Source organism: Phyllopteryx taeniolatus, chromosome 15, assembly GCF_024500385.1.
Source record: "Phyllopteryx taeniolatus isolate TA_2022b chromosome 15, UOR_Ptae_1.2, whole genome shotgun sequence".
NCBI lineage: Eukaryota > Metazoa > Chordata > Actinopteri > Syngnathiformes > Syngnathidae > Phyllopteryx > Phyllopteryx taeniolatus.
In genome coordinates this window covers 13,723,625-13,738,616 of record NC_084516.1, presented here as the reverse complement: position 1 = coordinate 13,738,616, position 14,992 = coordinate 13,723,625, and the positions used below count along the sequence as shown (strand labels likewise).

The window sequence follows — 14,992 nt, the reverse complement described above, 5'->3', positions numbered from 1 at the left end:
TCTAACATACTTCTCTGCCACTCCAGACTTCCGCATGCAGTACCACAGTTCCTCTCTGGGTACTATGTCATAGGCTTTCTCTAGATCTACAAAGACACAATGTAGCTCCTTCTGACCTTCTCTGTACTTTTCCATCAACATCCTCAAGGCAAATAATGCATCTGTGGTACTAATCACATTATACATAACACCCTCAATTTCAAGTTTCAGCCTCATCACTCGATCTGATACTCTTTTCCCCTGCAAGACATTCTTAGCCAACTCTTCTTTTAAAATAACCCCGACTCCATTTCTCTTCCCATCTACACCATGGTAAAATAATTCAAACCCTGGCCCTAAACTTCTAGCCTTACTGCATTTCCACCTGGTCTTCTGGACACACAATATATCAACCTTTCTCCTAATCATCATGTCAACCAACTCCCGAGATTTTCCTGTCATAGTCCCAACATTCAAAGTCCCCACATTCAGTTCTAGGCTCTGTGCTTTCCTGTTCTCTTTCTGCCGAAGAACCCGCTTTCCACCTCTTCTTCTTCTTCGACTTCGACCCACAGTTGCCGCCACTGGCGCCGTCAACCTGCAGGGTGCCGGTGGCGGCCGTTGTTAACCCGGGCCACGACCGGTCCGCTATGGAATTCTTTGGATGAACGCTCAGATTTGTTTGGCAAAGTTTTAAGCCGGATGCTCTTCTTGACGCAACCCTCTGCATTTATCCGGGCTTGGCACCGGCCTACAGTTTGCAGTGGCTTGTGCCCCCCATAGGGCTGCATTAAATGAACCTCCCTATCCATAGAACACGTAAATGTGTGTGAACAAGATGCCCCAGACGAGCTGAAAGTATACCGTAAAACTCAGCGGCACCTTTTTTGTCAACTCAAGGTCACACGGGCTAATGTGCTCAAACATGTGTACCTTCTCTTAAAACATGAGCCCTTGTGGCCCGTGTCTCCGCCGGCAAATATGTTGCTTTTGCCTGCTTCCGCAGGGTACAGCTGTAAAGATAAGTAATGTGCTCATGTTATTGAATGTGCCTCCAACCATACTGGATGTGGTGTTCTGCTTTTAACCTTTACTCCTCTTTGGATACACTCTGTTAGTTCTTACTACTTTGGGGCTTGCTGCTTTTTACTTGGCTTTGCTGATCAGCTATTACCGTTTAGTGGCAACAAGGTTACATCGACTGTTTTATTTAAGTACCGTACTTGATGGATCACGCAAACATTAAATGCCTTTGTGTTTGGGTTATTAAGTTATTGTATAGTAACGATACACTTTAAAACAGATTTCAAAAGGCTCTCTGTGACCGCTACATGCGGAACACTCATCACGCTTAACAAATCAGACAGAACAACATCTTAAATTCCTTTGCATGCAGCCTGGATAAACTTCATTCTTCAGCTTTGGCCATGCATATTTTGACTCTGGTCACAACATAATAAGAAAACTTGCAGAATTGAATATTCACATCAACATAATGAATAAATTATTGAGCCAAGAAAGAAATGTGGTTATCTGGTAGTAACATCAATAGCACAGTAAACGCAAATTGAGTTTAGATAGGTACAATTATAAATAAATTAACAGTAACTTTAAAAGGAAAATGTATAGAATGGATAAATGAACATGGTGTGCACGTTGACACCCAAAGTTGAGACCAAATACAAAACGTGGCAAACTTTTGTCTTTACAACATTAGAAGCAGCTCTCAGTATGATGCAGTGCATTACTGCAAACTACAATGATCACCCTCTCTGACAGTGTGAAGCGAAAGAAAGTGAGCAGAAAGAAAAACCTGTTGACTCTCATTGAGTCGTGCACTAGTGAAGAGGTTCGTGAGAGTATTTTAATATTTAAATGTCTGTTTTGGCACTGCCGAGCATGACTCCCATTAGGAAACTCCTAATTTTCAAGAACCACTCAGGGGTGCAGCCCCCACCACGCAAGTGCGTGTGCTCCTCTGATAACACAATCTGCATGACAATCTTTAAGCCTGCACGCCCGCTTATTTGTGGCAGTAAGCGGCCTGACACGTCATTTGCATCAATAATAAACAAACCGGAGCAGGGAGGAGCTGGGGCACTCTGAAATTTTCGTCACTTGGGACAATTTACAATTTAATGTGGACTGAGGGCAACTACTAAAGAGAAGGTTGCATACCTCATCAACAACACAAGAAGCTGATTTTTAGATGTCCGCAACTTTAGACGCCATGGCCACAGAAAGCTGTTCGTGTGACGACTCCAAGGTGACCAGAAGCATTGGACAAAAGTGAGTTTTACATTTTGTAATGGTTGAAACTAAGACAGATGCCACAAGTGGAAAGATGTTTCACTCCGACTGCACTGTACATGAATAATCCAAATATTCCTTCCTTTATTTCTTTAGTTAACGACTTCATTCTCCCTTGCTCTTAGGAGTTACTTGTCATCAGATGATACTGAACAATGTAGTCCCGCGAGAATATGGAATATTTTGCAGGAATCATCAAGGAGTAAGATCCTCAGAGTTTAAACAAGTGTGTGTGTATTAATTATTCATATAGACACCTTTACGTATGATCAGGACGCTGAAAACTGGACCATTGAGGTCCCTGACGGAGCAAACGCACGTCTTTTTTGACTGTCAGTCAATTGAGGCGAGGCTGAGAATGCTGAAGAGTCTCCACCCAGGCCTACCTACTGCAAAGACTGCAGGCAGTCATTCTGTACAAAATAACAACTACAGATTAAAAGGAGGAGAATGTGGGCCTATAATCCAAAACCAATTTGTGGGAAACTGCAAAAACAAGCTGAAACGCAAAGATGCTAGGCCATTCTTTTGTCGGCGAATATAACCTAATCCATACAGACGCAACAACAAAAAAAGAGGAATCCCACTGAAAATCGATGGGGCTGTACATACAATAATTTTGGAGCCCAGTGTGAGGCTGTTTTCAAAAATCTTTGAATTCACCCAGCAGTGTCCAAAGTTTGGGATGAGGGCCATTTGTGGCACACATCTTATTTTTTAATTAGGCCACAATATTTGTTCTCAGTATAATTTCACACGGCCAGCGTCAGAACATTACGAAGAAGGACTAAGGCTGCACTGAAAACAAAAAAAGTAGAAAAATCATAATCTTACAACAAACGGTTTAAATATTAACCGTTACAAATTCATGTCACACAAATAGTAATGGCTATTTGATTTAAAGGCTATTTTTCTTTAAATATATTTAACTGTTTAGGATATTTTGACCTACATTGGATTGATTTTAGTATTTTTAATAAATAAACTCTGACTAATATTAAAGAGGCCTCTTTCTTGGTTCTGGCCAGCGGTGGATTTGGACACACAGCATCGCAATTATGGCCAATATCCAAATACTACTTGTTTCAGATAACTGTCGGAAGTCTCCTAGCGTTTGTTAGCAAGCTAAATATGAAAAGTAATTTTACTTTTACACTGTTGGGCAACTACCTAAAGAATAAAAGGGAAAAACCCTTTTAAAAACTATGGGGTGACCTCAAACGGCCGCTTACAGCAGATGCTCTCGCAATATCGCAGATTTGGAGCCCTAAACAGGAATATACTGTATGTCAATATGTCAACCATGATCCTGTTATGAGACGTCTTGGCAGAGCTCTGACTGGTGGAGTCCAGCGACGGGCTCACCAGAAGCTATAGGCTGACCTAAAGGGTCTGTACACAGACGTTATGAGCGTAAATACCTGGATCGTGTTTTCCAATGAATCTTTGTGACAATGTAGGACATTGTAGACTTGATCTCAGACAAAGAAGTTGAGACGTGATCTCTCGGTGGTCATATGTCGGCCGACCTCAACTACTGGGTGTCCTTGTGTACCTTCACAGGATTTTCGTCAACAGAAGCTTGACGCTGGAAAACATCAAATGTTATGGCTTCGACATGGACTACACGCTCGCAAGTAAGTACAGCAGCGCCTCCGAAAAACCTCTAGAGATGAAATGCTAACAAAATTTGATTTCACGATTCTAGTGACCAAAAGGATCATGGAAATCGGTATTATTACAATCACGCAAAAAAGACGACACAAATGTTATTAATAATATAATATTTTATATGCTATATATACACCATAAGTGTATTACATTTTAGTTATATCATAAAAATACAAAATCAGCAACGTGCTTTTCACACACTAAGGAAAGAAAAAAAAATCAGGAACGCAAGATCCCCAAATGCATCACAACAAACAACGTGACAACCATCTGTCTCTTCTTTTACTGGTCGCAAGAATGTAAACAAAAAAAAAGGTTTGCTGGACAGACTAGCGGGTCATACGGGAATAAAGCAGCACAAATTCAAACAAAATTGTTCAAAAATTATCTTGACAATTTTAGCAGACTGCAGTCGAGTGCACTTTAGAAGCATGACTCGGACTCGGACGACATTCAATTCATTTCAATGGGTAAAGATGATTTGATATGCACATCGTTACGAGTGTGGTCATGGAACAAATTTAATTCCTAAGTCAAGGCACCATTCAAATTGTTAGAAATTTTATCACAGTTGATCAGTAAACAGTTTCATGCCTCCGTGTGCAAAATGAGGTATCTTCAGATTAAGAAGTCACGCTGTTGTCCTTGTGCGTTCTTATGATAGTGTACAAGTCTCCAGAGTATGAGAGCCTGGGCTTTGAGCTCATAAGGGACAGAATGGTGTCTGCTGGCTACCCTCATGAGATTCTGCGATACACGTACGACCCGAGCTTCCCCACAAGGTGGGTTTTTCCACTCCACTTCAACACAATTTTTCACTTGTGAGCGGTTGGCGTTAAATCAGTTCCACCATCACTGCCACCAATCATGTCGCCCACCTCGCCTCAGGGGCTTAGTGATCGACACCACATACGGCAACCTCCTGAAGGTGGACTCCAACGGGAACATTCTAGTGTGCAGTCATGGCTTTTGGTTCCTCAAAGGGTAATGTTTTTTTTAGGGATCAAAAAAAAAAAAAAAAAAAAAAAAAGTGATCTTTTTTTGTGTGTGTTGTTGTTTCGAGGGATCAAAAAGCAAACGGCAATGAATTTTCCAACAATGACAACAAATATTTGTTTGTGCCTTTAAGCAAGGAGATTCTCCGCTATTACCCCAACAACTTTATCCAGAGAGACGACACGGACCGTTTCTACATTCTCAACACGCTCTTCAACCTGTCAGGTGTCACTTTTAACGCTTGTTTCTGTTTCTACACCTGTGGTTCCCAAACTTTTTACACCATAAGTACCACCATCATGACCAACAGCAACAATGTAATGTAGTAGGCCAAAGTGTTCATAACAAATGAGGTACAGACTTTTTATTACTGTAAGCCACTGAACCATTATGTACAATTTGAACATTAAAGGGTGGTTTGCAACTTTTAAAAAGGTCACTTCTTGTCATATTTGTTAAAACTATCAGCATGACCTTACAGTAGTAGTACATGAGCTGTGGAGGGGGAAAAAAATGCTTCTGGCCCATCTCGTGCCTCTTAATTTGATTTGCAAGAAACCGCCACGCCGCAGTAAATACAACCAATCATAGACAAATGGTGTGACTGACGAGGCGTCAATCATTTCTCATGTACTCATGAGCACACTCAGAGCGGGCAGACCCCTGCGGCCTCACACAGACATGTTACCTCGGGCTTCAGGAGCTTTGTTGAAACTATAGTGGAATTTTCACCTCAGAAAAAATAAAATAAAAAATGCCCATCCCTTGTTGGGCAATTAAGCACAAGACTAGCAAACACAAGCAGAGCAAAAGGACCTCAGGCAGTTGAGAAGATTCAGAAGCGACGTGGCATTAGCAACATTTTTGCTCAACAGGGAAGTTTATTGATTGATAGTTAAATGATGGTAAATTAAAAAAAATACACGACTAAAGCAACAACATCTAGTTTTATAGTAACACTCCAATAGGAAGAAGTAGTCATGCTGCCAACGTAGCGCCTGAGGCCAGAGTGCCTGCAGAAAACCTGTGCATGAGGAACTCTACGCAGGAAGGTAGAAGCCTTGAACCCTGAACCCCAAAATTGTGAGACAGATGTGCTAACCACTTGGTCATTGGGCTGCCTTGCCCTTTAACTTGTTCAATTCAATTCTCTATGTTCTCATAAAACTAAAATTGGCCAAAATAATAGCATAACAAAATACAGTATTTCCAACAACAGGGTCCCCTGCTCTACTATAGACGCCAACAACAAAAAAAACTCCCTTTTTCTCATCATTTAAATTCAGTTGCTCCCCAAAACAGCAGCACCCAGAGAGGTAATTTCTCAGACTAATTAAAGTGTAGAGTCTTACCACCAGTTGCGGTATTAAAGATGATGCAGTATTAAAGATGAGTTTATGTTATTTGGAGACTTGATTAACATTCCAGTAGACTCACATGTGATCGCTACACAATGTTGTGTTGTGTGTGTGTGTGTGTGTGTTCATGTTTATGTTCCAGGGAACTAGTCGACTTCTCCGCCCCCATCTGCCTGATGCAAATCTGTACATAGTATTGTTTGATATTATTCGAAAAATGCATTTCAACAAATAAAGGCCTAGCTCTAACTAAAGTGTTTTCTCCAACTTTTTGCAGAGACATATCTCTACGCTTGCCTCGTGAACTTCTTCACCAAATGTACCAGATACAAATCGTGAGTATCCACCTTCGGTTAACCTCTTAGTTCGACCATCTTATTTTGCATGCCAAATGAAAGTTAAAACTTCACATCCCCCAGCGTGCTAAAAGGTTACCACCACGGCGACCTGTTCATGTCGTACAGAAGCATGTTCCAGGATGTACGAGATGCAATGGACTTCATTCATGACACGGTAACATTTTCATAGCACGGACATTGTTTTGTTTTGTTTCATGCATAATGCATAATAAGTGTTACGTTCTGTGTGCTTGTGCAGGGCATCCTCAAAAACCAGACCATCAAGAATATTGATAAATATATCGTCCAAGATGTGAGTAATAAAATATAACACAAAAATACAACAGAATACAATACTCAATATCGTACAATATACACTGAGCAAAAATAAAAATGCTCCCATTTTTCATGCGCTGAACTCAAAGATCTTTAACTTTTTCCATGTACACAAAAGACCTATTTTTCTCAAATATTGTTTACAAATCTTTTAATTTTTCCTTTGCCGAGATAATCCATCCACCTCACAGCAGTAGCAAATCAAGATGCTGATTCCATGATTATTGCACAAGCTGCCCACTCTAACATTTTAGACAATTTGAAACTATATATATATATATATATATATATATATATACACACAGGGTGACTGAAAAGTAAATTTTTACACACACACATTTTTTTTGTGTATGATCCATGATTAAGGAAGCAAGTCTGTTCTACCAAACCAACGACTTTGGAAGAACTTGAAGGGCGAATACGAGAAGTTATGGCTTCCATCCCACGAGAGTTCCTTGTGAAATCAGTTAATGCGGTTCCCAGGCGGCTTGAGAAACTAGTGACTAATGCTGGCGCGCATATCGAATTATAAATCAAACTCCGTGCAATACGCATTCTTCTCATGTTCATTTCTTGTAAGAATTTTAGTTCCGAAATAAATTACAAGTACTTCAAAATAGGGAGTTTCAATCACCTGGTAGTACATATATACATTATATATTCTTAATATAAATTGTATTAAAATGTGACCAGTGGCAGTGATACCCCACTATAATTAGAACTATATACATAACTATAACGATAATTGAATATCTGAATATAATTTGAGGATTAAACTGACAAATTACACACAAATTACACAACTGAAATAAAACACTAAAGCATGAATTAATATGTTAAAAAGTTGCTTAAGTTGATAATAATGGGTATTAAACTAACCAGTGATACACCAGCCCCCCAAACCTTTCAAATTTAAATTTGAAAATTTGAAAGATTTGAGTGATAAAGTGACCAACAATACCCGCCCCCCCCCCCCAAAAAAATTGATGTAATTCAACATTTTACATCTTTCTTCATAAGACGTGACAAGTAAACTGGGTAGTGACAGAGTACATTTAAAACATTGATTCAAATAAATTAACGACTAAATATTTTTCTTACAGCCGAATATTATTGTTCTCTTGAGCCGGATTAAAAAGGTGGCCAAAATTTTTCTTGCCACCAACAGTGACTACAACTACACTATGGTAAGCCCCCAAGAGATGAAAACCATGTAAGACTGTTACAAAGATGACTTTCAAAGAGACTAATAATAACTTTGAACTCCTTCCTACCTTTATCAAGGCCATCATGACATATCTTCTTGAAAACGATGCAAAGGTAAGAAGATCATTTGGGTTGAATATCCGGTTTCCTCCCACATTCCAAAAACATGCATTAATTGGAGACTCTAAATTGCCCGTAGGTGTGAATGTGGTTACGAATGGTTGTTTGTTTGTTTATATGTGCCCTGCGATTGGCTGGCAACCATTTCAGGGTGTCTTTGCCCGCCTCCTGCCCGATGATAGCTGGGATAGGCTCCAGCACGCCCGCGACCCTAGTGAGGAGAAGCGGCTCAGAAAATGGATGGATGGATGGATGGATGCACAACAAAAAAGATAAGGAACAAGGTGAAGCAAAAAGGTTATCTCTTTGAGAAAATAAACCCACAACTCCGCCTGGTAAGGTTAGCACCGACGATAGTGCTAAAATAACAAACTGCGTCTCGGCTAGTCCGCCAATATAAGACACAGCTTAAGTAGGTGTAGCACGGTCGCCATGGGAACAACAGAGCTGTTTTTTCACTGCAGGTTCTTACTCTCATTTTCTGCCCCACCGCAGTCGTGGCGCTCCTTCTTTGACCTCATCGTTGTGGATACGAAGAAGCCGCTGTTCTTCGCAGGGGGAACGTTGCTCAGACAGGTCGACACGGTATGAAGGAATTCCTGCTTTCTGACACTTTACCCGTCCATCAACGTTGGACTGTACAGTAATACAGTAGCTACATTGAAATACGACCGCAATCTTGACTTGGTCGACTTTCAAAAGTGAATTTCCCATTGAGATCGATTATACTTGGGATAAGTCGTACTACAGTCATCCCTCGCATATTCGCAACTCACTAGTGACGAAGCCACCGTTCTTTCCGAAACGCCCTCGAAAACACAAGATGGCACCAAAGCCTTGTCTACCAGGAAAGTGTGAAGTGATACATCTCAACTGGGAGACAAGGTTTGTATGTCAGGGAGGACCTACTTTAGCCTGGGTTGTTAGTGGAAGAAGAGTCTTTGCTACAAGTACACATGCATTTCGGGGCTTTTTTTTTTATTATTATTATTTGTTTTTAATCAAATAATCCTTAAGCCATTTTATTTTTAAGGTTTGTTGTTTGAAATGAGTTTGAAATTAAAGTTTTTTTGTGACCATAGTTTGTGTTATATTTAGAATCAAAGGACCTATAGCATCCAGATGGCCTATATTTCACTAGCAATTTGTCTTTGTGTTTTTTGCTCCAGAAAATTAAACTGGCAGTCATTTCCAATAATATCCATCCGTTTTGGAGCAATCCGTAAATAACTAACTGCCCTGGGAATGGCCGCGTTTCATCGGCCAAATCGATACATAGCCACGTCTTGGTGTGACATCAGTGACGGAGGCGGAGACCAAATTCTCTGCAAAGCCGGAGCGGACAAAATTGACATCAATCATTACCACTAGAGGCAGCCCATGTACCACACTTCGAGAATCCGGTATATGCACAGCCTACTTCCTTCCGCATTAGGCACTTCCTCCCAGTTTGGGTAAATGGAGAAGGGGGCCGATACAAAGCAACCGTAGGAACTTTAAAGACATCTACAATGTCTTTGTTTAACACAAGATGTCACCCCAGAGCCACTGTGTTTAGGCTTCGTTTGGGCCTACATACTGTATACCACATATGTAGAAGTAAATGACATACATGTATTCATTTTAACTTTCGTCTGAAGACACCAGCCGTAAAGAAAACACAATTCCAGCCAGTTCGACTTCAAACAATCATGTCATCCATACACCAGCAAGCAGAAGCTAACCAGTCTGTCGCGAATACCTCAGAAACAGAAAAACAGGATTTGACCGTTAAATGGTTAACAAAGGTCACGCACTGACAGTCACACAAATGTAAAATTCAATCAACCACTCCAGTCATGGAAATGTTTTAAATAGCACACAGCATACACTCCACCACCTTTTGATCACAAGCGACAAGACACTAAAACGGGCTACACACATACCGAATTCCTGCTGAATTTGAGCATTTTTCTCCCGTTCCGATCAAAGTCAGAAAAGGCCCGGCAACTTTTTCATTGTCATATGTCATATGTGGAGTCTCTCACATTTAAAAAAAATCGGTGATGATGTTAAAAACAGTAGCAGCGCTAAACACGACTTAACAGAAGCAACTCTGTCGGACTACTGCCGATGATCTCAAACTACCGGCAAACACTGGACAAAAGTAATTGGACACCCACTTTAAAAGAGTCTGCTTACCTCACAACCACATTTGGTGGGCCATTCTTCCTCTTTTCGCTCGCTTTTCAGAAAAAGAAATATCTATATATCTGAAAACAACCAAAGGAAAAGCCAAATCAATGGCAGAGTAATCCTTTTGATGTTTGACAGTTTGTATCGCAGGTTCGTAGTCCAAGATATATTTGAACTTTGGAAATTTGTAACCGTATTTGGTATACAGAACACAGGTAAACTTCGGATCGGGACGTACACTGGCGCTCTCCAGCATGGAACCGTGTACTCCGGAGGTGAGACTAACCAGAACTTGCCATCTTTGAATTGCTCCCTGTCACTGGATTTACTTCTTTAAATTAAAGAATTTTAAAAACACGGCCGCAGGCTCGTCAGACATCGTGTCCGACCTGCTGGACGTTAAAGGTAAAGATATCCTCTACGTGGGGGATCATATCTTCGGCGACATCCTTAAGTCGAAGAAGCGCCAAGGCTGGAAGACGTTCCTGGTGGTTCCAGAGCTCACCAAAGAGCTACAAGTGTGGGAGAAGAAGAAAAGTATGCCGCTCTCCCATTTTTCTTCCCACAATTAATTTGTTATTTTTTGAGTTGTTTTTTTTATGGATTTGTTTTTGTTTCTTTTAGATTGGTTTGAAGAGCTGAAACGTCTCGACATTTTCCTAGCTGAGATTTACAAGTATGTACTCAAAAGCTGGTTTCTTTTACACTATTCTCAAAAATGTGTGATATTAGGCTTTCGGGTGAAATTTCAGGATGAACCTAAAATGCACTAAAACCTTCACAGGTGACCGTCATTTGACATTATCTAAACCTTTGAATGCACACCTCCAAATGTTCCATGTTTTACTACTTTTTGCACTACTAGCTTTTCTCCAACAGGAAGCTGAACAGCAAAATTCACAACAAGTGTTTGAACCATTGACCAATACATTTCCTAGTTCAATTCAAATTTGTGTTTAAACAGTCCTCATCATGCTGTTCACATTTTGTCATCATGAGACCGAAATGACAAACAATTAATCAACAGTACCTCATCATTGCGATGCGTCAAATAAAATATTCGCAGAGTCCTCAGCAGGTAGAATTTATTGGTACTGTTGATCATTTGTTAATTGTCATCTTTATGTCATGATGTCAGAATGTGAATGGCATGCATGATGAAGAGGACTTTTTTCAATAACGCTGTGGGTCCGTCTAGTGAATGCACTGAAACCACGCACCGCTCAACTGTGTGCCATGAAAATATATCCTCGTCTGGTGGCTGGAATAAATCCCACCGTCAGCAGCCACGCCTGCCCGAAGTCTCAGTCCACTTGCTGCTGTCAAGTCTGACCTTTTCCCCCTCCTTCTCACTCTTCCACCTTTTGCTGTGTGACCCGCGTGCACTCAGGGCCGACAACGCGGCCCTCTAAAGTGGCCACGCCAGTGAACTATATCCGAAGGGAAGATGCATTTTCCGTTTGTAAGCATAGCTTGCTAGCTACCTGCATATCACAAGTGCGCCTGATAACGAAGTGACGCTAAAAGAGGTGCTCAAGTTCCTATATAGTGGGGGGAGGCGTGACTAATGCGGAGGCTCACGTGAGTCATTGGGACCCTTTAGCCACGCCCCAAAATGTTGACAAATAATTTAACACTTTAGCTCCACAACTGACTACTATACTGTACATAGTTCTCAGTCTATGCACATTTTCAGCAGTTATCTTCAAACATGTATAATGTATTTAGAAACACATTTCTGAATTGACTTCACAGTCTTGAGTTCACTTTTAAAGGTCGAATCTCAGTCTCTAATTTTTCGTGAGTAGTACAGGCTGATTGAAAAGTAACTCCCTATTTTAAAATACTAATAATTGATTCATATGATGTAATATTTTTCAAATTTTTTTTTTTTTTGTGTATAAGTGGCCCGCCAGACGTCCTGACTTAACACCCCACGACTTTTTTCTATGGGGTTGGTTAAAGGAGCAAGTCTATGCTACCAAACCAACGACTTTGGAAGAAATTGAAGGGCGAATACGAGAGTTCCTTTTGAAATCAGTTAATGCGGCTCCTAGGCCACTTGAGAAACTGGTGGCTAATGCTGGCGCCCATATCGAATTTTAAATAAAACTCCATGCAATACACTTGTCAGAATTATAGTTCAGAAAAAAATTACAAGTACTTAAAAATAGGGAGTTACTTTTCAATCACCCTGTATATGTATGAGTCCTTATGTCAACAAAAATAAACCTGTCAGGATTTAGATATTTAAAACATTTATACGCTCAATTTGTTTTTATCATTTAAGAAATGCTTTATTTAGTTTTTTTTAATAACACGAGAAAAAAAAAGCTCACAAAATATCTAATTATGTAAAAAAAAAATCATTTTGCCCCAAAGTCAGGAGGGGGGCGGTGTGTGTGTGTGCGTGCGTGTGTGGAGGGGTGCGGGGGGTTATTTTGTGGAGAACAATATTTGTTTAGGGGGCTCGAGATTGGGTTTTGGGAGGCTAGGACTATGAACCATCAAATTACCAAATATTTTGTGGGCGGCTTGATAGATTTTTAGGGGGGCTCCAGCCTGTATGTGTGAATGTGAGTGTAAATAGTTGTGTTTTTTTTGCCAACATGTGCCTTGCAATTAGATGGCAACCAGTCCAAGGCTGGGATAGGCTCCAGCTCACCCACAATCCTAATGAGGTACATTTTGTGATGGGAAGAAATTTGTTTCTTTAACCACTTTTTCCAATAATTTTCAATATACACTGTATATACTGTATATCTTATACAATAATCCATCACCTTTGTTGGCATAATATGAGCATTCTCGCTGGTTACTAGCACTATTGACATGAAGACATTGTTGCATGCAGGCACCTAGACGGTGGCAGTCAGGATGCTCCTGACATCAACAGCACTCAGACCAGAATGAAGGTAAGGTAGTCAACTACTGTACACATTAGTTCATCCTTTTATTTACACAGCATATTAGATTGAATTAAGTTAAATTTGTCCCTACACGTCTTCATTGAAGCTATACAATTAACTCTATCACTATGTTAATAAAATGACTGTCTCACTAAGGTAAATATATATTTCATTTGAAACATTTCATTTGAAACTTCATGCAAGCAAAATCCCCAAAATGAAAAGCTCAATTCAAATTTGGTGATATAGAATTGTTGTTTTTTTGTTTGTTTTGTTAAACAAAGAAGAACTGCAAAAAATGTGTTTTTTGGAAAACGGAGAAAAAACCTCACAAAATATGTCTAATGAAAATCATGAATGGCCATTTGTGATTTCTTCAAATTAGAATGATAAAATATGAATTTATTTGTTTGTTTACTGGACACTTTTGTTCATTTTTTGGATTTAGAAAAATTCTGGTGAAAGGAACTGATTGTGATTTTTTTCTAAATCCAAAAAAGCAACAAAAATACTTTATTTAGTTTTCAAAAAACATTTACTTAAAAAAAAAACTCACAAACTGTATCTAATGAAAACCATTGATCTCTACATTTTGTGCGGTTTTTTTTTTAATCTAAAAAAACAAAAAAGGTTTTATTTGGTTTTTGAATAACATTTGATTAAAAACTCAGAACTAATGAAAAGCATCTCCAAATTGTGATTTAGTTGATGGTCTGAGTGCCCCCTCTCCCAGATTCTGACCACCTGGATGGACATGTCTTACGGCCAGATGGGCAGCCTACTTCGGAGCGGCTCCAGACAGACGCTGTTTGCCGGCCAGCTCATGCGCTACGCTGACCTCTACTCGGCCAGCTGCATCAGCCTGCTCCAATACCCCCTAAATTACCTCTTCATGGCTCCTCCCGTGCTGGTCAGTCCGCCTTTGCTCACACCGGAAGTATACAGTACACTACGTTTCCTCCAGTTGGTCAAACGTCAAGTGTCGCTCTTCCCAGATGCCCCACGAGGCCCCGACGCTCAACTCTGCAGACGTTACTTCGACGCCGCTCACCAACTGTCAGTGTGAGGAGACGCTAAGGTAGTTTTGGTTTGTTTTGCTTTACACCAAATCTTTAAAATAGAAAGAAAAGTCGAATTATGAACAGTTTTGTCTCCACTGCAGCGTTAAAAACAAGACAGCATGAGAAAGACAGTTCCTCAAGAGCCTCTGCATAAAGACTTGCATGTTGGAGTACTCCGTGGCAGTCATGAGGACACACAACTTGTTGCCTAATGTGCAGCTCCCCCAGCTGGATGGGAGTTGCTTTTCATCCACTATTGAGTGAACCCCTAAAAGTGCATCAAATAAATTGGAGTATGGAAGAAAATAATATTAATTTCAGTATAGTTATTTGTGTTCCCTTTTATTGTGCTTACAAAACTTTACAAAAAATCTTGGTAAAAACACAGAATACAGAGATAAACAATACAATGTAACATTTTAACATTAAAAAAAAGTCTTAACGTAAACTCACAATTGGGGCTTTGAACTCTCCAAAGAAATATGCTACCACAAAAACCGCAAATGACACTTGTACGAAAAGCCTCAAGCCCT

The 14,992-nt window shown here is 40.1% G+C and overlaps 1 protein-coding gene and 1 long non-coding RNA gene across 5 annotated transcripts in view; one reads left to right on the top strand and one right to left on the bottom strand.

Moving 5' to 3' along the window:
• Positions 1-14,992, bottom strand: part of LOC133490329 (uncharacterized) — a 46,413-nt gene that overhangs the window by 9,616 nt on the left and 21,805 nt on the right. The window lies entirely within an intron of this gene.
• Positions 2,033-14,768, top strand: nt5c2l1 (5'-nucleotidase, cytosolic II, like 1). Of its 3 annotated transcripts, none has more exons than XM_061800270.1 (18): positions 2,033-2,268; positions 3,853-3,926; positions 4,625-4,742; positions 4,849-4,944; positions 5,090-5,181; positions 6,592-6,649; positions 6,734-6,827; positions 6,912-6,965; positions 8,092-8,175; positions 8,273-8,308; positions 8,810-8,899; positions 10,698-10,764; positions 10,856-11,026; positions 11,114-11,165; positions 13,344-13,404; positions 14,132-14,308; positions 14,394-14,476; positions 14,544-14,768. In XM_061800270.1, the coding sequence occupies exons 1-18, from the start codon at positions 2,189-2,191 to the stop codon at positions 14,611-14,613; spliced, it is 1,557 nt and encodes a 518-aa protein (XP_061656254.1). In that variant the 5' UTR covers positions 2,033-2,188; the 3' UTR covers positions 14,614-14,768. The 3 variants fall into 3 exon arrangements, with proteins under 3 accessions (XP_061656254.1, XP_061656256.1, XP_061656255.1); XM_061800271.1 differs by having other exon boundaries at positions 2,035-2,268; positions 14,561-14,768; XM_061800272.1 differs by lacking the exon at positions 4,849-4,944.

Excerpts from the sequence above, each read along its gene's own strand:
- nt5c2l1 (XM_061800270.1), top strand. The coding sequence starts at position 2,189 with ATGTCCGCAACTTTAGACGCCATGGCCACAGAAAGCTGTTCGTGTGAC. Across the intron at positions 4,945-5,089 it reads GGCTTTTGGTTCCTCAAAGG|CAAGGAGATTCTCCGCTATT; the intron begins GTAATGTTTTTT and ends TGTGCCTTTAAG. Across the intron at positions 6,650-6,733 it reads AAATGTACCAGATACAAATC|CGTGCTAAAAGGTTACCACC; the intron begins GTGAGTATCCAC and ends CACATCCCCCAG.